Source organism: Camelus bactrianus, chromosome 8, assembly GCF_048773025.1.
Source record: "Camelus bactrianus isolate YW-2024 breed Bactrian camel chromosome 8, ASM4877302v1, whole genome shotgun sequence".
Taxonomy (NCBI): domain Eukaryota; kingdom Metazoa; phylum Chordata; class Mammalia; order Artiodactyla; family Camelidae; genus Camelus; species Camelus bactrianus.
In genome coordinates, this window is record NC_133546.1 from 32,769,926 (window position 1) to 32,792,767 (window position 22,842).

Here is a 22,842-nt window from a genome sequence, read left to right on the forward strand (position 1 = left end):
CCTGCTCTGATTATGAACAGTCACAAATCACAAAATGCCAAGTAACACTCAAGGACAAAGTCCTCTCAAACATTTTTTTTTAAGCACTGATACAATTTTGCAAAGCGAATGCTTACCGAGCAAAATAACTTTGTTTCCGTTCCTTCTTCTCTTCCTTGGTATCCATAATATGCAATCAAAAGTGCAAAGTATTTGGAAAAGTTCTTTTTAATTAATGAGTCATAACCCTGTAAAAAAAAAATAACAAAGTGACTGTCAATTAAGAAGTTTATAATGGCCAGTATGAAGAATGAAGCAGACCTACATGGTCCCAACAAATGGAAGATAAACTTTAACCCGTAAGCAGCCACATGAGTCATATACAAAATACAAATGTCTTTGCAGGAAAGAGGGGACGACAATTAGAACAGAGGTGGTAAACTGTAAAATAAAAAGTGGCTGGAAAAATAAACCGAAGTATCTTCCTCATAATTAACGATTCTTTCAAAATGTGCCAAAATGAAAACCACTGACTTCGGAGGATTTTAGACTAGATATGCAGAAGCTATTTGTTTTTAATTTTTAATTCATAATCACTCTTTTCAAGTCATTAACGATGAAGGTGTCTCACATATAATGATGAAAAATGGATCACTTAAGTGTTTTACAAGAATGTTCTTTCTTTAAAAAATAAAAGTAACATTAGTGTTCTGTTTTATTTTCAGAAACATGCCAGCAAGTACATCCCACTTGAGCACATGTGGAAATGAAATTACAGGCGTCAGGAAGCTGTTCTCCAGATTGGCCTTCCATGCTTGCCCCTGCCTCCTCTCCTCTCCCCCTCTGCAAGCCTCACCTCTGTTTCCCAGGAGCAACCTGGTTTAAACCTATAATAAGAGGTTGTCTCCAGATCAGTCTTTCCTTAAATACCCCTTTCATCATGCCACACTCTAGCTCAAAAAGCCCCAATGTCTTACTGCCCGATTCACTCATCTAAGCTTTCTGCAGAGCATTATCCTTTCCTAAAATCTGTCTTTTCACCCTGAATGAGTCTCAAAGTAAAAGCAAAGAATGTTCATCAATCAAAATTATTTACTGATTTATTTCAACTCCATAAACAATTTAATTCACAATACAAATTACAGGAAAGACACTGTGATAACGATCAGAGACCAAAGATAAATAAGACATGCCCTTCACCCTAGTGGAACCTACTGCCTCACAAAGACGACACTTAGGATGGCACGTCATGGGTGATACAAACCGCTAAGGAGAAAGCACAGAGCCCAGAGGAAGGACACTGAGCCTTAGGCAGGGCCCACCCCTTCAACCCCCACAGGCACCAAGATGTGAAGGGTGAGCGTGCAGGAAACGGGTCCAGCTTGCAGAAGAGCAAGGAGACACAGTGTTTCCCTGCTGCTCCAGGATTAAGTGTGGGAGCTGAGGATGAAGACATGGGCAGGATGAGGGTCATGGGAGACCTTCTACGTCCTGCTGAAGAGCAGGGACTTAATCCTAGCTATGTGATATGTGCTGCCACCCACTCCACTGGACCATGTCACACCATGTCACTAAGTGTCATGCTGACCCTGCAGCAGCGCTCCCAGCAGACAATACCAGAGGGAGGGAGGGAGTGTAATGCATGCAGATTACAGACGATGGATCCAAGAGGACTGAGAACAGGGTGAACAGACCTTTTGGAAAGAAATTACCGTAAAACTAGTTGAGAGAGGAGGGTCCACACTTAGGCCAGCAGTATCTGACGTAGGAAGAGGGCATATGAGTGTAAGTGGTATTTAGGAGGCAAATGAGTCCAGATTTGATGACTCATTCCACGTAGACAACATGGGAGACATGCCCTCCAAACTTCTGCTCTGGGGACTGGGTAGACTGTGATGCCACAGATACGACACAATCTATAAGAAGTGGGCATGTGTGTGGGATGGGGGGGGCAGAAACAGATGCCTTTGAGAGGCCCACTGGCTAGTCAGCTGTAGACATCCAGCAGATGTTTGACTTCGTCTAAAGCACAGGAGTGTGGTGAGGGCTAGAGAAAAATATTTAGAAATTATCAGCATATGGTTATAGTAAAGGGGGAAAAAAGGACAAAAACAGTATGATGACAACACCCTGCACGCATGACAACTACGCACAGGGCCCTGTGTGGAAACAATGGGGGCCCCGGTCTCAGCCCTTAGCGGTTCACCTCCGTGTCCCTGACATGGGCGCTGCCCTCAAGGAACTCACCAACCAGTAGGGAAAATAAGATGTGTGCCGATAACTAAAACGTAGGGTTAGTAACTTGAAGCTGTCCAAAGAATAACACCAAGAGCCCAGAAGACACAAGGTTCAGTTCTGGCTGAGGGGACAAAGTAAACCTGTCAGGGTGGTGAGGATTCACTAGGTACAAGAGGACAAAGGGACAGCGTTCCAGAATGAGAGAACACCTGAGCATAGGCGCGAACCTGAAAAGGGCGAGACGCATCGGCGAGAGGGGCAGAGCGGCCCCCGGGCAGGGAAAGGCAGCTGACCGTGAGGCCTGCATCCAGAAGTCATTATCTCCACACATCAGCCACTCGTTCTCCTTCAAACCCCTACAACCACACTGTCAGTCAGGTATCCTCATTCCCCTAAACCGAGGCCAAGAGATAATAATTTGCCTGGTTCAACATTACCTGTTATGGTGGAGCAGAGATCTAAATCCAGTTTGGTGTATACTTCAATGCCTTTCAGTAACCTTTGGGGCCAGAAAGCATGTGGAGATGAGCTAGAAAAAGTCGTCTGGAATCAGCAGCATCCAATATCTCACCTAGATTCTTCAGGGTAAGACAAATGTACCTGGCCCTGTGGGAGGGGTCACTGAGGCCTCCACCAGGACCACCTCAGTAGAGCAGTGGGAACGGAAGCCACGCCTCCATGGCACAGGATAATGCTCATTCAAGAACTGAATGAAAGAAAGCGGGAAAAGAAAAGACACTGGCAGAGTGTCCAGCTCTCAAGAGCTCCATTTCACACTGTGGCCTGAACCCACTGGGCTCCTCCCCAACTCTGTACCTGAATCCTGACCCTTTCCCCAGGCTAAAGGTACCTTTGCTACATTCCTCCTCCTGACCGGATCTAGCACAAGGTCCAACTCTGCTTTAAAGCCTTCCCTGACCACTTGTGTGCCCTTCTCTCTTTTTTAAAGCTTATTTCACATGCCCTTATCACTCACTGCGAGGCACCAAATCGCACACTGCGCGACAATGCCACTTCACTTAGCCTCCTCAGGCCCGAACACACTGAAATTTCTTCAAGTCAAAAACCACCGTGTTTCACTTCCTTAGACTTCCCTAAATACCTAACACAGAACTAGGCAGAAAATCCACATAAAAGCCAAGCAAGGAACTAATCCAGTCTTGGGGATAAGGTCACTTATCTGGCAGACTGATACCAACCCAAGGACTCCTCCCAAAGTAAAAATTACTTGGATACCAGGAGCATAGGCTCAAGCCAGCATATCTTGAACTCTAGAAAGAATTAGAATCCTGGCATTCGGCCCTGTGCTGGGCCAGGTGGTTTATTTTAAAGTTCCTCTCCTGCGTGCCACCATATGTGATGATCTCTGTTTATTAGATTTCCCTTCATGAATAAAAATGAAGTCATAACAATCTAATTGGAAAATTTTTATATTGCAAGCTGAGCCAGAAACTAATATTTGGTTCTAGTGGAAAAATATTGACAAAAATAAGCACAAGAGAAAAAGATTAAATGATCCAAGAACTGACATCTGGTGTGGCTGTGTCTGCTTAGAACTGGCAGGGCTCCTTCTCCATTTTCTATTTGATAAATTAAAAATATCTTAATCTTTGATTTCTTTACAATTTCTGGTAATTTATACATTTCTTAAACAAGACAGATGCAGCCCTTTCAGGTCTAGACACACCAACAGATTAACCAGAAAGAGATCAGCAAAGGATGCTATAAAAATGATTTGCACAGAGCACCACCCAGCAGCCTTCATGCTTCAGTGAAGAACCAGAGCTCCTTAAATCAGTCTCTAATGGGAACTACATTTTCCATTATAAGTGGTTATAATGGACTTTCTAAAAGCCGTTCTTTCATTTAACGTTGCCGTCTTCCTCACATCAATAAACCCCAGACTGGCCCAAACACTGAATTACAACAGTCTTCTGCATTTACGGTGTGTTACAGACCCAAAAGAACTTTATAAGGAAGCACAAGATGTATCTTCTATCTAAATATTTCTCTTTTGTGATCTTAAATCAGGATGGTCAATTTAAACATAAATCTGGTTCATCACTCAAAAAAAAAAGCACATACAAACCCTTACTTCCTAAGCACTATGTTAAAGACAAAGTACTTTCTGTATTACCAGCAAATGCTTGATGTTCCCCATGATGTCACTTAGAAGGGATTGAAGGACAGAGTGATCAGAGACTCCCAAACTACATCGAACCGGTGTGGACCCACACAGCCCAGGGCGATTGCCTGGCTTCGCATCTAATGCACTGCAGCTCCTTGTTCATTCAGGTATAACCAGTCAGGACCAGAAAAACAGCAGAGCACCCATGATGCCTATCAATTGTTTTCCCAACAACATGTTTCCTTTACACAAATGAAATAATGACAAGAGCGTGCTTTGAGGCTTGGTCACACTAAATCTGGCCACATAAGCAACAGACCGAAATGTACCTTTCTATGCGGACATTCCCTCCTAGACAATACTTACAGAAACAAGCAACAAAACTTAATGGCCACAAAGAGCTAAAAAGTTAAGCCTGAATCAAGGTGATGATCAAAGGTGGGTCAATGGTCTACTACCTAAATGGGATGAAGCCAGTGGATAGCAAAATGAATGGAGACCCCGTCAGCTCTTATTCCATTCTTCTCTGCCTGGGGAATTGAAATTAGGCCTGGAAAGAATTAAATGTGGGTTTCAGTGCTCTCTTACCTAAGATGAGCAGAGAGATTTCATCAAAGTTCTCAGATACTCAAAATGAAGACCCATCTCTGGGCTAGACAGATCACTTTATAAATTCTCTCTAGGAAGAGAATGTGCAAATGAGATTTCTAAAATGTCATTGGCAGGGTCAGGAATTGTTGAAGATGTGGGAAGTGCCAAAAGCCTGACAAGAGGCAAACACACTTTAATTTCCAACAATAGAAAGAAAAGGGAATGTGCAAATTATACACTGGAGAACATCACATATTTGCCCAGCAAAACTTTAGACATGATAATTAAAGGCAAGTTGGCAAGGACTTAGAAGAGGAGGAGGTGAACACTAAGATCCAGAATGTTCACAGAAAACCAACCACTCAGCACAACAACAACAAGCAAGCGGATCCCCTGTTGAAGCATCTACCATAGGCCAAGTACTCTGCCGGAGATACAAAGATGAAGACAGCGTTCGTGGGCCAGGAAGCTCAGGTGGAACAGGCAACTGACACCCATCAGCTGGTAAGACAAATGGCAAGTGGTCTGATATTGGTGGGTACAAGGAACCACACAGCAAAGAGCGGAAGCAACTATTTTGTCAGCAGGGGAAGGAGGGTCAGGGAAACTCCACAGGTGATGCCAGAGCTGGACTATGAAGGAAGAACAGTAGTTTGATGCTGAATGCAAAAGAGACTGGTCTCATTAGGCAGAATGAGGATGTACAAGCCTTCGGGAGGGGACATGGGGCTCAGGGAGGCCTGAGTGGTTTGGTACGGCCGGAGCGGAGAGCTGGTAGAAGGGAGGAAGTCAAGGAATGGTGGCTTAACCCAACTATACTGACCTAATTTCCCTTTTAGACATAGTTACTATTCTAGTGCATCAAGCAAATTAGGTGAACACAGTGTAACCATACTTAAAGGTGCTTTGTAAGTTTCTCTTGGTCTGCTTACCAATAAGATGGAGAAATGTGACATGGATGGAGTCTTCTATGATTAGATGGATTAAGGGAAGCACTGAAGCACTGTATCAAGAGGTAACTGCTGACCAGCTGACTGTCCTCAACCCGGAGCTGGGAGCTGGCTTCCTTCTCAACATGGAGGGAAGATGCTAACAGCTTAATGCAGTATTCATTCTTAAGACTTGTCCTCATCAGTAAATTGACCACTGACTTGAGTGAAAATAGGGCATTAGACTTTTGGAGGGATAAACAACATCCTGGATAACAACACTTGGATTCAGACAGATCTCAGCCGTGTGTACATGAGTTCAGGGTTCTCCATCTGGGCTCAACATAAGGGATTGATGCAAAGAGCTGCCTCCAGAGATAGCAGCTTCCTAATCTCCAAAGGTGACTGAGCACAAGCTGGACAACCACCTCGTGGGATGGCTGTAGACTAGCAGTTCTCAGCCTTATCAGAAACCAATACCCCTCACCTAAATAAATACGGTTGATCCTTGAACAACAGGGGTTTGAACTTCATGGGTCCACTTAGATTATTTTTCACTAAATACACTGTAACATCCACGATTCACAGTTTTGGAGAAACTCCATAATGGAGTTCCCACTATAAGTCATACACATTTTTTTAACTACATGGAGGGTCAGGGTCCCTAACCACCAAATTTTTCACTGGTCAACTGTATATAAATATCTCATTATGTACCCTTTATAATACTTAAATGAAGTTCATAGCTAATATAGTCTACTTGCCCACTTAATTTTATGAAGTTAATATAATGCCCCAAAGGAAAGTAACTGACAACAGGTAAATAAGTTCTCAGGTTTCAAAAATCAATACAATGTCAAAAGAAAAGTAGTTTATAACAGGTAAGTTATAAGTTACTAATTCATAATCATAAAGTAAATTCTCAGGCACAAGTTCATTGAAAGACACAATAAAATACTCAGATGCTTATATCAATCTATACAGGACAAGTTTAGCTACAGGTGAAATGAGATCAGAAACAATTTCACTATATACAGGAAAGTGAGAGAGCAGAGATGAGGGGATGGGACAGGGTGGGTAATGGGGCGTTGGGGGTGCACTGAACATTAGAATAAAAACTAGTGCTATAAATAATAACCAAACAGATATTTCTATACATGGTGATTTAGAACAAATTTCTTTTCTTTAGAATGTCCCAATAACCACTCACGTAGGTCGTACAGATGATAGGAAGCTTCCAAGAATAAGGGACAATTCTTCGTTGTCTAGGACTGTCCTGCTCATCGCAGGGCACTTGGCACCTCTGCTTGCCCCAACTAAATGCTACTGTCCCTCCCCAGTAACCATGCCCATCAAACGGCACCCTGGTGGGCTGATACTACACTCACCAAAAACCACTATTATAGAGGAAAGTCAAATTCTATGGATGAACTAATATTTTTAATTATTTTTCTAATTAAAAATTTCTAATTTCAAAAATTCCTTCAAAGCTGAGACTTTATAAACCCCACACACCTGAGTAGTTCTCTATTTTCAAGATTCTCTGTGCCTTACCTGACCAGCTCCTCTGACCCACGCTACTAAGGCAGCACCTTTAAGAAGGACAAGTGGGTTGGAATCCAGACTCCAGCATCTCCAAGCTATGCAGCCTTGGGGAAGTTACTCAGTTTCTCTAGCCCCCAGGTTCCTTATCTGTAAAAGGACTGGCATAGAGATTAAATGTGTCCAAAAGGTGTCTCTAGAGTCTAGTGCCCCATGGAACAGAAAATTCTCTCCACTGGGATTTCAATGAGCCCAGATGTTCCTGTGTTCATGAAAATTACGCCTGCCTTCATAAGCACCTGGAAAGCTAGATTCAAATTAGCCCCTAAACAAAAACATTATGTTGTGAACGAACTCAAGCCAGGCAGCCTGGTAAGTACAGAAATGACAGCAAGCAGCAACAGTGAAAACACTTATTGAACATTAACCATATGTACCAAATTTTGTGTTCAGTGCTATTACACATGCTGTTTAATCTTTTTTAACCATATGAGAGAATCCATATTCGCAATGCTTTTTAGACAAAGAATCTGAAGTTTAGAAAGGTTAAAAAGTGTATTCAAGGTCAAACAGCCATAAGAGTTGGGGCCAGGATGATTTGCTTTGTATGATGCCAAAGTCAGAACCACTAATAATGGCCTCTAACGCAAGGCACGGATAACACAGAACAAGAGCGCAGAATTTTCACATCAGTCACCTGGTTCTTCCTGTACTTATCCACCATTAAAAAGAACAAGAAGGTGAATACCAGTTTTCTGGTCAGCTGTCCTTTAGGACATCAATCCTGAACTGTATTCAGGTTAGTCATTACTATTGATCAATAAATGCACTACACTGAACATGTCCATGCAGTTAATAAATATTTATTGCATTGAACTAGATTTTTAAAGAGCTAACTGAAAAGCACATTACCTTAATTCACTAAATTAAGTGAATTACCTCTTAAGTTTTAAGAAGTAATGATATAACTTTGAATTGCCAGAAATATTTCTCTTAGCAGCTGGCAATTTTTTGTTTCTTTTGTTTTGAAAAGTCATCTTCTGCCAATCCACTTAGTTCCCCACTGAAAATGAAAACAGTAAATACAGAGAATCAGAATTTAAAAATGGAATTTTGACCTTTTAAAAAAAATTTCTTTATTAATTTGAAGCTACAAAACCCCCCTTTTTCTAGGGACTAAAACTGAAGGTCCTTTTTCGAACTAAAATTTTTGATTCTATAAAAATTCTACCAGGGGTCTTTAGTATATTGCATACATTCTCCCATTAATACTTATAAGGATATAATAATTCAGTTTTGAACAGTTTTCTACTCGTAAAGAAAGATAGATTAAAGGGGGGAAAATATGCAGGAAGTCATATAAAAAGTTATTGGAGACAATGAACACAGAGCAGTCTACTCTGCTGACCTCATATCTCAACCCTAAGAGAAAACCTTCCCTTTCTCACCATCAGTCCCCATTTACTGGGTGTCTGCTACACCCATATGATCGTCTCTACGTTCACCAGAGTTGAAAAACATCTGATGCCTGCATCCCCACCAAGGCGGTTTCTAGGGACAGCCCCTTCTACTGCTCCAGCACCACAAGATCACTTCAGATCATCTCCAAGGTGAATCTAAAGGTGGTAGGTTCCAAATGACATCAATAAATAAACAGGTGACATGGGAAGAAAAGTATGTCTTCAATCACTTCTGGAATTCATTTTAATATTATCAGACAGACCCACTGCTAAAATCCTAGGATCTCTGGCCTGTTTGATTTTCTTTGCAGACAAATCCCAAAAGGAATAAGCTCCACAGTCTTCTGGAGTCTCTCTCCACAGTACAGAACTCAAGCCTACTTCCCAAGGCCTTCCAGAGAACCAATATGAATCGCTTCCCCAGCTCCCTGTGCTCACAGCAAACGCCACCACTACTGCATGGGTTCTGGTCTTGCACCATGCCCCAGCTCCTTCAGTTTTAGGGTAGAAGTAAGTGTAAGCAGTGGTCACTACCACTACTTTATTATTATTATTATTGTTATTGTTACTATTATCATTATCATCGTCATTATTACTTGGTGAGAGTTATCTATTTGATGGATTTGAATTAGAGTTAATTGATGCAAATAGAAACAACAAAACTTGCCAGATGAAAGATATAATAAATGGAATGCCTTTCCAAAGAACACACAGTATATGGGCTGCAAACACTAGCTTCCAAGAATTAAATTTGAGTATCTTTTGACCCTATCAAGAGACGTAAAGTTCACTTTACCTGGTAAATTGCCATTTTGCTAAGCAAAAGCCACCTGTTTCTTTGTTCTCATGTGGATGGTACTGGCAGTTGAATGCATTTTCAAAATACACTGGCATACACTCATACTTGTAGAAATACAAAATAATTGAATTATCACTCTTTTTAACGTGTTTTCAGCATATTTATTTACATGGCAAGTACAGATGGCAATAAACAATTTATATTTACTCCAAAATAGTGTGTCATCACATACTGACAAGCAGTCACTTCAATTCAATAAGCATCTACTAGGAACCTGTTTTATGCTGACCACTGTACTGTTTATCTAAAGCCTATGCATAGAAACAGGACTCGATATACTCTACGAAAACTTCAATTTTTGGCAAGAAAATAAAATTTACATAAACAAAACAATCAGAAAAAATAGGCATGATGGAAATTAATGCCCAATAAAATGTGCTATGCACAGAGAAGTGCTAACAGAAAGAAAAGGGCCAGGTCACACGGGCCAGTGTTCTCTGGGAAGGTGTCTGAAGTGGGGCAACACCAAAACAGCCAGTCATGATTACAGTTCAACAGACAGTGCTACACAGTCAGTGATCACATCTGTAAACTATTAACAGATTTATCTTTAATGCAAACATCCTCTATCACAGCATGCTCAAGAGGACTGCAGCCGCACCGGGCTCTGCTTCCGACAAGCAGGGTAAAGATGGAGAGGAGCACACAGTGCTCTGGTCAGAACAGCGCAAAATGTGGTAAACGGACAACATGGGTCCAGGAAGAAGGCATAATGAAAGGTGTCTATGGGGCCAGAAATCTGCCCAGCACACAATTAAACCAGCAGTGGGAAGTACTGTGACCTCTTCTTGGGGAAAAAAAAATTATGTATACAATATTCAACTCCAGTTTTTCAAGAGATTGGGTCGATGGTTTAAGTCTGTTTTCTTTTAAAGGTTTATTAAGTTCTTCAATATAAAAGTTCTTGCAGAATTCAAATGAAAAAGGGCCCTTTGGCTGTTCTGGCCAGAGTGGACTGTTGTCCTCAATCACGCACTCCCTCCTTGTAAGAGAATCATACACCCGTGCCCTTTCCCATGCCACTTTGTGGGGCTTTGCACAGTATATACAGTATACTTCTCCACCTACTTGGCCACGTGGCTTGTTGTGGCCAACGGACTGAAGATTAACAGAGGACCCATTTCAACTGGAGGCCCTAAGGCAAGTTTCTGTTCTGCACCAGAAAAGTATGCCCCAAGTAAAGGGTTCTTCAGCACAGGCTCCAGGATGAAGACATGCAGAACAGACCTGAACTCCTACCACAACTTTGGAGTCCAGACCAGCCCTGCCGAACCCAGCCAAGAGCAGCCCAACCACATTTCAACCTGCAGGTTCATAAGTGTGAAAGAAATATTTGTGGTTCTAAGCCACTAAGATTTGGAGGCTGTTTTGCAGTATTATCACAACAAAAAACCCAGTACGCCTTTCAAAATGTCCTGATCCACAAACTACTTTGTGGATTTTTATCAGGAAGATCAAAGCCACATAAGACACATTATTGTCTATAAGGCATAATTCTACCAAGGCCTGGAATACCAAAGCCCAGAGACAGAAGCAGCCAATTAGCAAAAATAGCCAAGAAAGCTTCCCTTTCTTCCAGCTGTCATTCACCCCATAACCAACGTGCATGACTGTGGAAGTTTAGCTGTAAGGAGGCATCCTTTACTTATGTACATCTTGGTACATTCATCTAAAGATTTTGATATTACTTACTGTTATGGGTTAAATTGTGTGCCCCCTGCACACACACCAGAAGTGTTGAAGTTGTACCCACTGTATCCCAGGATGTGACCTTGTTTGGAAAGAGGGTCACTGCGGATGTCATCAGTTAAGATGAGGCCATACTGGGGTTTGGGGGCCCTCAATTTCAACATGACAGGCATCCTTATAAGAAGATGGCCGTATGAAGACCAGACACACAGGGAGAATGCCACGTGGAGACAGCAGAGATTAGAACTAGGCAGCGGTAAGCCAAGGAAGGCCAAGGACGGCCAGCTAATCACCAGAAGCCAGAAAGAGCTAGAAAGGATCCCTTTACATGTTTCAGAGAGATCACCGCCCTGCCAACACCTAGATTTTAGACCTCCATCCTCCAGAATTGTAAGACAATGAATTTCTATTGTTTTAAGCTACCCAGTTTTTGGTACTTTGTCAGTTCAGCCTTAGGAAACTAATTCACTTATTTTAAACCTTATACACTGTTCCAAAAGGAAACTGCATCAAAAATATTATTACTTTCCCATCATGTCTGTTCTGCCACTTTCTTTTATAATTTAAAGGAAATGTGGGCATGTAACTGAGAGCACCAGTAAATATTATTCTGAATATTAGAGCAGAAAGCTCACATGGTTAACATCTGTACCCAGGAGATAATTCATCACCGTGCATCAGGCCATTCTCACCACCCTTCAGTGACTTTAGCCTAACACACTCACACTGCTAGGTTTCTCACACACATGCCTGGTCTCTTCTACCATTTTCTGATTAATTGCTCCTCGTGCCCACATTCTTTTCACTCAGACTGTAAGCTCTCAAAAGGCAGGGAATGTGTCATGTGCCACATGCATGAGCAAGTGTGCACGCACTCATACACACACACACACACACACACACACACACACACACACACACACAAATTACAACCTCTAGTTCAGGTCAGACATAGGATTTATGTTGAATAGGTTGATTTTTTTGTTGTTAAAAGGTTGATTTCATTTGTTATGGCTAAATACATGACAGAAACTTACTTCAGGTTATGGAATAATAAAGTCTTGCCTTTTATTTAGATTAGTGGTCTACATTTTTTAAAGTTATATACCACATCAATAAAAGTATCTGAGCATGAAATCCTAATATGTATAGTTTTTACATTAAAAAAAAACCATGTCTTCCACACTAAGATGCTTTATAATGCATTGTAATTATAATATACTACACATGTATTATAAAAGATATAAGAAAAATAGAAGTCATGAAAAGATGACATAGACATTCTAACAATTTCTTCCCCTACCCTCAAGGGGCACACGAACCCCAGCTGGGAAACCACTGGTCCAGACTATGAGAGCAGACACGTGAAAACATTTCCTAGGATTTGGTCTTTTCTAGGAAATGCAAAATCTATGAGAACCTAACATATATATGAACTTTAAGCACACTCTCCAGCAGATTCATGAAGTTGTCTTGATCAATCAAGCAATATTTTAGAGTTGATGACAGAGTTGTCCTTGCAACTAGGATTAATTCATATATTACTGAGCCCCAGCTGTAAATGCATTTGCTAACTATGGTGTTCTTTGCAATTGAACCCTTTAGTTTTTAGACCTTGGGAATGAAAATCTATTATCAAAATTTCAGGTAAATATCTGTAAGGCTGAGAGAACCAAATGAGGTACCATTCTGATCTTGAAAATAAAGAAATGAGTAGGATGGGCAAAGCAGAAGATGGAACAGAAAACTCATAAATCATCTCCCAAGAATGTTATCAGCACGACACCACCCAATCTTCCTGTGTTCCATGTGCATGTACGTGGACAGCACTGTGAGAGAAACCTGAAGGGCACAGAGTAAAACAAGACCTGGCCCCCATGAGCTCACTATAAGAAGTAAGCCATAAAGCAAGCCTGTAATTTGTAGTACTAATAGTTAAGTGCCAAAAGAAACTGAAATTAGGGGTAGTGTAGCTGTTTTGGAAAGTGTTCATGGAATTAAATTTCAACCTGGTACAGAATATTGACTTGAAAGGAAGAAATACATGAGGAAGTTTCAGACAGAGCGGGCAGCCAAAAGCCTGAAGGCAGCAATTACCCCCATGTCTGTGAGGGGTACTGAGGGCTCTCCTGACCCTACAGAAGTGCTGAGTTTACACAGGTTGGGGGTGAGAGGTGAGGCTGAGTGCCTGAAATGTGGAGGGGATACAGTGCCATTAACACCTAAGCAGCATTCTCTGGCCTAAATTTCTAAGAGAAAGCCACCACCACTGAAATCTCATAAATCCTTTCACTTGGTCTACATGTTCTTGAAGAACCAGCGTTGGGGCTGATCTATAAGCCAAACAAGCAAGCTAAATGCAAGAAAATACCAAGCAGATGGTGTGTGGGTGAAGATGTTGAGGAAGTGAAATATTAGTCGCTTTGAAAAGAGGAAGAGAAAGTAAAATATGTCAAGATGAATATGAATTTGGCAAAGAAAAGTCAAGTATATAAGAATCCCATGATATATTCCTTTTAATTATTTCTAACAATTATCACTGTGATACATATCGATAAAAAAATATGAAAATAGAAATTATCTGTGATCCCATCAGTGTGACTTTGTCACCTTCCTGTCTTCTCTTCCATGCAGCTGCACTTTATAATCAAATTAGGGTCTTTTTCTACATACAGTTTGGAGTACTATCACTTAAAAAACAACTCCACTGTAGGATTTGTCTCCAGTTTTCACAATATCACCCTTGCTAAAAACTAATACTTACATAGTTGCTTACTCTGTGACAGAGTTCCAAGTATCTTACGTGTGTTAACTTATCTAATTCTCAATACAATGTGAGGGGTGGATATCATTATTATCTTCATTTCACAGATGAAAGAATCAAAGAGAAAGCAACTTGCCGAAGTTCACTTAGCTGATAAGCGGTGGAAGAGGACTCCAAGCCAGGCAACTGGCTCTAGCATCCCTGCTCTTAACCCACCTACCAGACCACCTGCCTCCCAGAGACGTGCACTCATCACTGAAATTAAGCCTCATCTTTGATTTTTTTTTTTTTTTTTTTAGGCTGTACTCTTAAAACAGATTCACTGGTGCCAAGGGATTCTATGAGCTAAACTGCTCTCCATCAAAGACATAATACCCCCATACATCCTCCTATCGTCTGTGAAAAGTGAATGGGACCCAACCTCAACCTTGCCAGCACTGTTATGGACTCTTAAAATCTAATTATAGTCAGCATTTCTTTGATGCAATGAAGCTGAATATTTTTTTCATGTGTCGGCCATTTGTAGTTCCTGTTTTGTGAATTTTCTATTCCTGTTATATGGCCCGTTTGTGTCCCCCAACCCCACTCCAAATTCTTATGTTGAAAACCTGATGCCCAAGGTGATGATATGAGGTGGGGCCTTCAGGAGGAGATAAGCTCACGGGGGCTCTGCCCTCACAGGATTAGTGCCTTCATAAAGGAGGCCCAGAGAGATCCTTCGCTCCTTCCACTACGTGAGGACACAAGTCTACTGTCTGCAACCTGGAAGAGGGCCCTCACTAGAACCCAACCAAGGCCCCCCGGTCCTGGACTTCCAGCCTCCAGAACTGTGAGCAATACATGGCTGCTGTTTATAAGCCACCTGGTCTAAGGTATTTTGTTACAGAAGCCCAAGTGGACTAAAATGATTCCTTCCTAGAATGCTTTTTAAAGAGTTAAAGCTTGTTAAATTGAAACTACTTTAGAAGATGTTGTAATTCAAGGTATCAGAGGGTTGCTAACTAGCTGTCTCACTGGGAGCCAAGGACAGGCAAGTGCCCTGGGGGAATTACCAGGACCCAGGGCTGAGGCTCAGCTGTAAACTCCAGGGACCACAAGGGCTGAGCAGGCCCTCCCCGCAGACTGCCAGCCTGCAGTTGTGCTCCACACCACAAGGCAGGGGCTGCGCTCATCTAACGGCTGTATTCGTTATTGTTACTCAGGACACACCCTCAATTCCTCGCATCACCATGTTTGGGGAAACAAATCAGTAAATGTGATGTTTGTTTAGTGAGATCAGAATTACAGAAAGAAAATGGAAGTTCTCAAGGGACCTCACACCTGCACAGCAGTCTCACAAAATTTTCCTATTCTACACGGCTAATCTAGTTAGTGATCAGAATCATCCATGAGTCAGAGGATTCCACAGGAACAGTGCTGAACAAACGCTATTCAATTCTTATTCGCCAAATCCTCTGTTAATCAGTCAACAGCAATTTATCTCATGCCAGGCACCTTGCAGTAAAACCGAGCATCTAGGACACCCTCCGATTATATGGCTGGGAAAGAAAAATACCTCATTCACAGACTCAGGAGTCACTCCTTAGGATGGGCTACTATCTCTAGAGGGCTCATGTCATCTACCAGGTTGTTTAATGCTTCCGGTTTTTTAAGATTAACACCATAGTTGGAGGGTTTTGCATCTTTCTGTACCAATTAAAGAGGCAAACCCAGGAATGAAGGCAAAAAGGACACTCTGTTAGGTAAGGGCCATAATAAATATGAAAGGTTTTTTTAAATGCAAGTTAACACAATGTTTGAGAAAGAATTAATAAGGTAAGGCAGGGATGTTAAAAAAAATGATATGAACAGGAGTTCTACTGAGGGAAGGAAAGGAGGTGGGGGCAGGGTTAGAAAAGGGATGAATAGTTAAATAAAAGCTTCAACCTTGAGCTTTTTTTGTTTTTTTTTTAACCAATCATAAAATGCTCTCCAAAATCATAGTTAATTTTTACTCGAAAGACAATTTTCTCTTTATGGGAAATGCCTGTTCCCAGGATGGAAGCCTTCTATAAACTCATGGAGCCTTCCACATGAAATTTAGTACCCCAAGTAGGCTTCCATAAAGGCATTTCTCATAAAGAGATAACTGTCTTTCAAGTAAAAATTAACTATGATTTTGGCTAGCAACCTGAAGTTGACATCATACAGATGTAAGTAACTATTTACCAGGTTTAAAGTCAACTAACTTAATAAGTCAAAATACCAGAATGAAGAAAGTCTGATAGATTAACTCATGGATCTCACTCTTTTAAATTTTATGGTGAATAAAAGAGGCTCAAGGAAGAATATCTATCTGATTTATAAAAACAAAGATGCATCAGATAAATTACTGATGTAAAAGAGGTCAGATGTGAGGGCGAGTGTGGTGAGGGTTAAGGCTAGCCCTTTAGCTAAAAATGACTTTTTTAATTAAATGGAATGATTCTCCTGTTCAGCCTAACAATAGCATACAAGGCCGGTACTCCAGAAATGACTGACTTAAATTGAATGGTTCTCACCAACCTTAAATTAGTCAGAAGTGGACATGAATTTAATAGCTAAAAAATAAGTGGATCTCAGTTTTGCAAAACTATGTAACACTGTTTTCCACTTGGCTATATAAGTTCAAATATACTAAATTTGCAATACTTGTTCAAAACATATTTAATGGAACCTATTAAACTTGTTAATCAAAATCATACTGTGTCCAGAGATCAACTCAGTAAATGTTCTCACTGATTAATTTTATGTTTTATATTTTGCATTGTTTTACAAAGGAAGTGAGTCAGCTTAAAATAATATATTCAATAAAATGGAAAAATATAATTAGATAAAAATCAGAATCAAAAATAAAACAAGGTAGAGCAGAAGCTCAAGGGAAAGTTAGAACATCAATTTTAGGTCATAGGTTTTAACAAGGTTATTAAAATTAAGTTGCAAATTTGACTCTGAGTTTCCTGGTTGCCAAATTAGAAACGGAAATATAATCGATTACCTAATTCTAGTTTTGCATGATTAAAAAAAGACACTCAATAATTGCTCAGGGGAAGTAAAGCTTTCCTTTGACATTTAAAGCAGAATGGAATTTCTTGCATAAGTTTTCAAACAGGAGCTGTAGAAGAAATTGCAATCTTAAATAACCACATCTCTTAAGTAACGTAACAGTAGGTTTCTTGTTACTGTTTTTTATTAATAAAATGCTTCTGTAAGAGCACAGTTTCGGGGGAGGGGGTGCAAAGGATGCAAAACAAGGGAACCGAAGTACATAGCTTCTGAAGATGTCTAGACTCCTGGCCTAACACTTAGAATTGGTGGAAAATGGGTGGACATCATGGCCTTTGCTCAGCCAACTCTTTAAAAACATCATCTCTCTCAGTTAAGCTTCTGATCAAATTTATGAGCAGACAATTCATATTCCCTGGCATTGAATACCACTGTTGAGGGGAGATTAATACACAACAATCATTCTTCAACCGCCAGCCAGTTCCCTATGTTTGAAATTTAAGGTTAAAGAAATTTTCCTTTCTATAACTTTTAGGCAACCGTAACAATTTTGGTTCTAACATATGTGAATTGGGTGGATCCTACTGGATGTAAACAACAACAAAAATGGGCCGGGATAATAAAAAAGACAGTAAGTAACATTTAGCCAGGAAGGAAGAGAGGTTTTGGCAATAAAATCTTAGGAGAGACACAGGAAAAATAAGAGTAAATCCAGGTTTCAGGATTGCATTCCAGGGCTGCCTGTGGAGGCAGGGTGCAGGGGGCTTACTAGACAGGACCCAGGTACTGAGTCATTCAGTCGCAGAGATGCTGCGCATTTGGATGCAAGACACGCACACAGAAAAATGCCTCTTCCATCCTGACATTAGGAACTGGTTTCAGGCCAAGAGTGCCAGTACAGTCTAAGTGCTCAACTTCTCTTTCTCAAATGAACAAATAAATGTCTATTAACTGCAACAAAGTAAAGGGTTTACTGTAACCATAGGAGAGGGCTCTTTGAGAAGTTTAAAAGGAAGAACAATGTAAATTAACTGTGCAATATCCTTGATTACAAACTTAAGATGTGTGAAATGTAATAATTTTTATTTCATGGGAGACTTTTTGCTCTGGTTGAATAAATCAGAGCATATTTTTCATAAGCTCTCTCCCACTGATGGTTCCCCCAATTTCACTACCATTTACCTAAAAATGTTATTTCCTCACCATCTAGGGAGAACCCAAGTAGGCTGGAGAAACAATAGTAATAAACTATGGCTTACTATAGTTTTATTACAAGTCTTTTGGGTAATAAGTAGTAAAGATGGTGAAGATGTATTAAAATGACAAGAAAGAAGGAAAGAGAGGAAATAAGTGACTGGAACATTCCCAGATAATTTTTGCTAAACAAAGTGAAAAATGGTTAATACTGACTCATCAAACTTACATAATGAGAAAATAAAAACAAAATCAAAACAGTAAATATCGTGGTGCAGAAAGAAAGCACATGAAACATAACACAGTTATCCTTGATTATTTCAAGATAACATAAAATTTAAAAGCAGAAAATGCACTAAATCTTCCAAATCCTGGATTTCACAACCACCCTGGTTGTCAAACTTGGAAACTGATACGTTTATATACTTAGGAAAACCCATGCAGTTTAAAATGTGTGACTACACCATGAATTGTGAATCACTTAGGATTTACAAACATTTCTAAATGCTTTATTTTCACCATTACCTGTAATAAAATACATTATAATTAGGTCAACCATAACAACTCAATTCCAAAATGAGTTAATATGTCACCTATTAACCACATCACTGTTACCTCTGGAGTAACCTAGAATTTCCTTTAAACATGAATTGTACTTTTTTAAACTGTGTTTTAGAGTTTAATTAAAATAAGTCTTATTACCAATTAGAAAAAAATTGCAAGCTTAGAAGTGAAATTATATTAGGAGCTGAGGAGAATTACCTTATTTAATTATATATTAGACTAAGAAGGAATAACATATGGTCCTAAAACTGACAAAATTCAACTTAAATCTTGGGATAACCAATTTTAAACTTCAATGGCCACAGGACAAATACATTTTAATCCTAAATTGTCTTTAGATGAAGCTTGAAACACAGTTCATTCAACAAAAAACTAACGGGGGTCCATTATGCATCAGGCCAGGGGATTACAGGATTGAACAAGATGAGGACTCTGTCCTCCTGGAGTTTACACCAGGTTCATTTTCCAAAGCTCTAAACCTTAATACGTTAATAAAATTGGAGCTTACAACAATTCACTTTCCAAAACTCTAAACCGTCTTGCTTAATATGAAATTTAGAAAGAATAGAGATAATCTTGCCAAAAGCTCTGATGTATGAACTTTACACTTGGGAAAGAAGAAGGAATTCATAACCAGTTTTTCGGAAATACAAACCTTAACATCTAGTTGGAAGCCAGGCTGCGCCCGAGGCTGCCTCTGCTGGACGACTCCGTGCATCCTTCCAGCAGATTCTCAACTCCCTACACCTGTATCAAACTTGCCAGGCTCTTAAGCACACGCCTTCACGAAAGCAGGAGGCTCCCAAGAAAGCAGCGCGAGAATACCCCAGCCTCATCTATCTCCTAAATACTGGACTTCTAGAAGGGCCTTCTCTAACTGGCCCTAAAATGCTGACTGTAAGGGTTTGAGATATCAATTTTATATATCAGCCAGCTACCTCTGAAATACACAAAAATCCACAGCGACTTCTATATGCCGCTGAAATAACGCTTTCCGTGGCTACATATTGGGAGAAAACAGGAAGAACGCATCTGTTCATCAAGCCGAAAAAATATGGTGACATATTTCCACCTGAGCTGCTGAAAATCCAACGGTCTCCCCCCTCACCCCAATAATTCACACATCAACCCGTCCTCTCCACCCTTGCGCGAAAACAACCGGGCCCAGGGGGGTGGGCAAAAAAGGGTCAAGCTCTCCGTTGCCACCGCTCGATCTCCCGAACTCAAAAAGATGTTGTCAGGTTTACAGGGGCTGCGCCCAGCGCCATTAGCACACCTCCGAGTGAAGCACCGAGCTCCGGAGGGAGGCAAGTTTGGCGGGTCCTGGCCCCGGCCCCCCGCCCTCCCCAGCGGCAGGATCAGACGCGGACAGCGGCAAGGTCTGGTCCCGGCTTCACCCACCTACCTACAGGGCGGGGGCGCCGGCTCCTCGGGTCCGGGAGAAGAGGATCTGGCGCACGCATTTCTGGGAGCGGTGGCCTCTGCCGCTCAGCGCGGGGGAGAGCATCCTCCAGGGTGGGTGGAAGGAGGGGTCTAGGGAGGACCGTGCGGTGACGAGGAGCTGGGGCTGGAGGGAGGAGCGCCCAGGCGCGCCCCAGGGGACCGGCGTCCAGAGTTGGTGGACGCGGCCGCCGCCAGGACTCCTCAAGCCTCTCCTCACGCGCGGCGCCTGGCCAACCCTGCAGAAGCGCCCGCAGTCAGGACATCGGCCACGACAGGCTCCCGGGCCCAGCCGGAGGCGGGGAGCTGCGGGTGGCGCGACGCGGTGCAGAAGCCCGCCTCTAGCTCCGCCCGGCCCGCGCTACGCTCTGCGCCCCTCCGCTGCGGCGGGGGCCGGGGAGCTCGGCGGCCGGGCTCGGCGGCTCGGGCTGCAGCTGCGGCATCCTCCCCACCCAGGAGACCTCCGAGCTGGGAGGCTGGGTACCCCCGCCACCCGCCGGCGGCTGCCGCCTCCACTGCCCCGTCGCAGCCCCAGCCTGGGCCCGGCGGCTCCGCCCCGAGAGCTGCGTGCGCGGCCTCCGCAGGCCTCGGCCCTTTGTGACGCCTCCCGGGAGCGAGCTCGTTGCGACTCGGGCGGCCGGACTCCCTGTGGCGGACCCTGGGAAGGTCTTCTTACCTCGCCCCAGGCCGCATCCCCTAAAGCTGGCCCGCCGTGGCCACTACTCTTCGTGGGAAGTGAACCTTTGAGAGCAGAGCTGGAATTTGAGCGCCTCCCTGCGCTTTAAAGCCTAGAGTTTCCTTCCAGCTCAGGGACCACTGGTCACAATAAATTCACCCTTCTGTCCTTTTCCGGCGTTCGGTTTCGCAAAAGAGCCCACCATCCCCTTCCTCCTCCTGCCCCCTTCCCCGGTACAGCATCCCGGATGCTGCCAAGTTGCAATCATTACAGCAATCGGGACGTAGCAATTGAGCTCTCCAGACCGACTCTTGGCAGAGACCCGAGAGAGCCTTGGTTGGGAGGATTTGCATCATCAGCGGGGCAGTGCCTGTGAGCTTCCCATCCCCACTTGGGAGCTGTTCCTTCTAAGATCCCATGACTAGCACTGCAAGATGACTAGGAGGATTTGGCCGTGAAGTTTATCCTTACACATAGAAAAAAACTTCATGGAGGAGCCTGCAGTTGGTCAGATAACACTGGTGTGCCACAGGCCAAGTACACAGGCACGCTAGATAGCGGCCTCCCCTGGCTTGTTGATGCTGCTTATGCTGTAACCGCCTCTCGTGGAAGGTGGAGCGAAGCGCTTAACAGCGATGGCTTTGGGATGTCAGCTTCAAGTGGTCATGTTATACAATCCTGCAAAATACGGAATCATCGCCCGATTCTGCTCTCAGCACGTATGAAGTGGGACCTCAGGTTTACATCCTTTTGGTTTGAATGTGAAGAATTGATTTTCTCTTTTTTCTTCAGGCACTGTGTTATTTGAAAACTATTTTCAAGGGAAAATTAGTCTCCTAAAATATAAAGAGCTGATTTCATTGAATCAGAACACGGTTTGGGATCTCCAGATAAACTGAGCTGCTCTCACACTTCTTTCGTGAGTGTTTTTGTAATTTGAAATCTAAGGTTAATCTTTTAAAAACAGTCAAAGAAGAGACATGTCCCATAGCAGTACAAACTGTGACAAAATCGCAAAGGCTTTTTGAGATGAGTTAAGCAAAGTGGAGCTGCATCATGTACGGGTCAGGAAACACAGGGCACATGACTTGGCAACTTTCAGGGACTCTGATTTGATTTAGAGCCCCAGTTTATTTTCAAAAGATACCCTTTATTATTCATGATAATTTGCCCCAAATTCAGAACAAGCTGACTATAGGAATGTATATGTATCTATGTGATGTATAAGTGACAGAATGAAGACACTGAGAATTTGGCAGTTGCTTACTCATTTGTAAACAGGTATGCTTTAGATTGTAGTTTGCAGGAAATGTCCATTGAGTTGCAATTCTTGACTGTTTCCATCCTTTCACCACCAGGGGTCCCCTTTTGTTTTTCCTCTCTATATACCCCATGCTTTGTCAAGAGAAAAATTAAGCAGTGATCTTTTTTATTAGACAAAGATATAACTGAGTATGTTTTCTAAAAGTAATAACCATCAACTATAGGTCTGTCAGCCTTTCAAAAACACTGCCTGTAATTTAGGGACCCTCTTTACTGTCTTCAACTCCTCTAGGGCTGCAGGCTGTATCATAGGCAAATTATAACATTTTATTACAGTGAAAGTCCCGGGAATAAAGTCTTCTGCTCTTCAGTTTAAAGGGGGAGAAAATCCCCCCTTAAACCTTGTTCATTCGTTCGTTTTCATTAACTCAGCATTTATTGATTTGCCTAAGTCTTGTGTGTGAATGACAAATTATATTGCTACACTGATTTTAAGGGTGTG

The 22,842-nt window shown here is 42.1% G+C and overlaps 1 protein-coding gene across 8 annotated transcripts in view; it reads right to left on the minus strand.

The window, feature by feature from the left end:
* NCOA7 (nuclear receptor coactivator 7) overlaps nt 1-21,481 on the minus strand; it is a 130,739-nt gene extending 109,258 nt beyond the window's left edge. For 2 of the 8 annotated variants that reach the window (XM_074368404.1, XM_045524470.2), the window contains exons 1-2: nt 20,367-21,035; nt 117-227 (exon numbers count right to left, since the gene is read on the minus strand). In XM_074368404.1, coding sequence (XP_074224505.1) covers nt 117-166 — 50 coding nt within the window. In that variant the 5' untranslated portion in view covers nt 167-227; nt 20,367-21,035. Of the gene's footprint in view, nt 1-116; nt 228-20,366; nt 21,036-21,077 lie in introns of those variants that run through there. The other 6 variants (XM_074368403.1, XR_006728417.2, XM_045524468.2 and 3 more) reach the window with 6 other exon arrangements.
* Between the last annotated feature and the right edge of the window lie 1,361 nt (nt 21,482-22,842).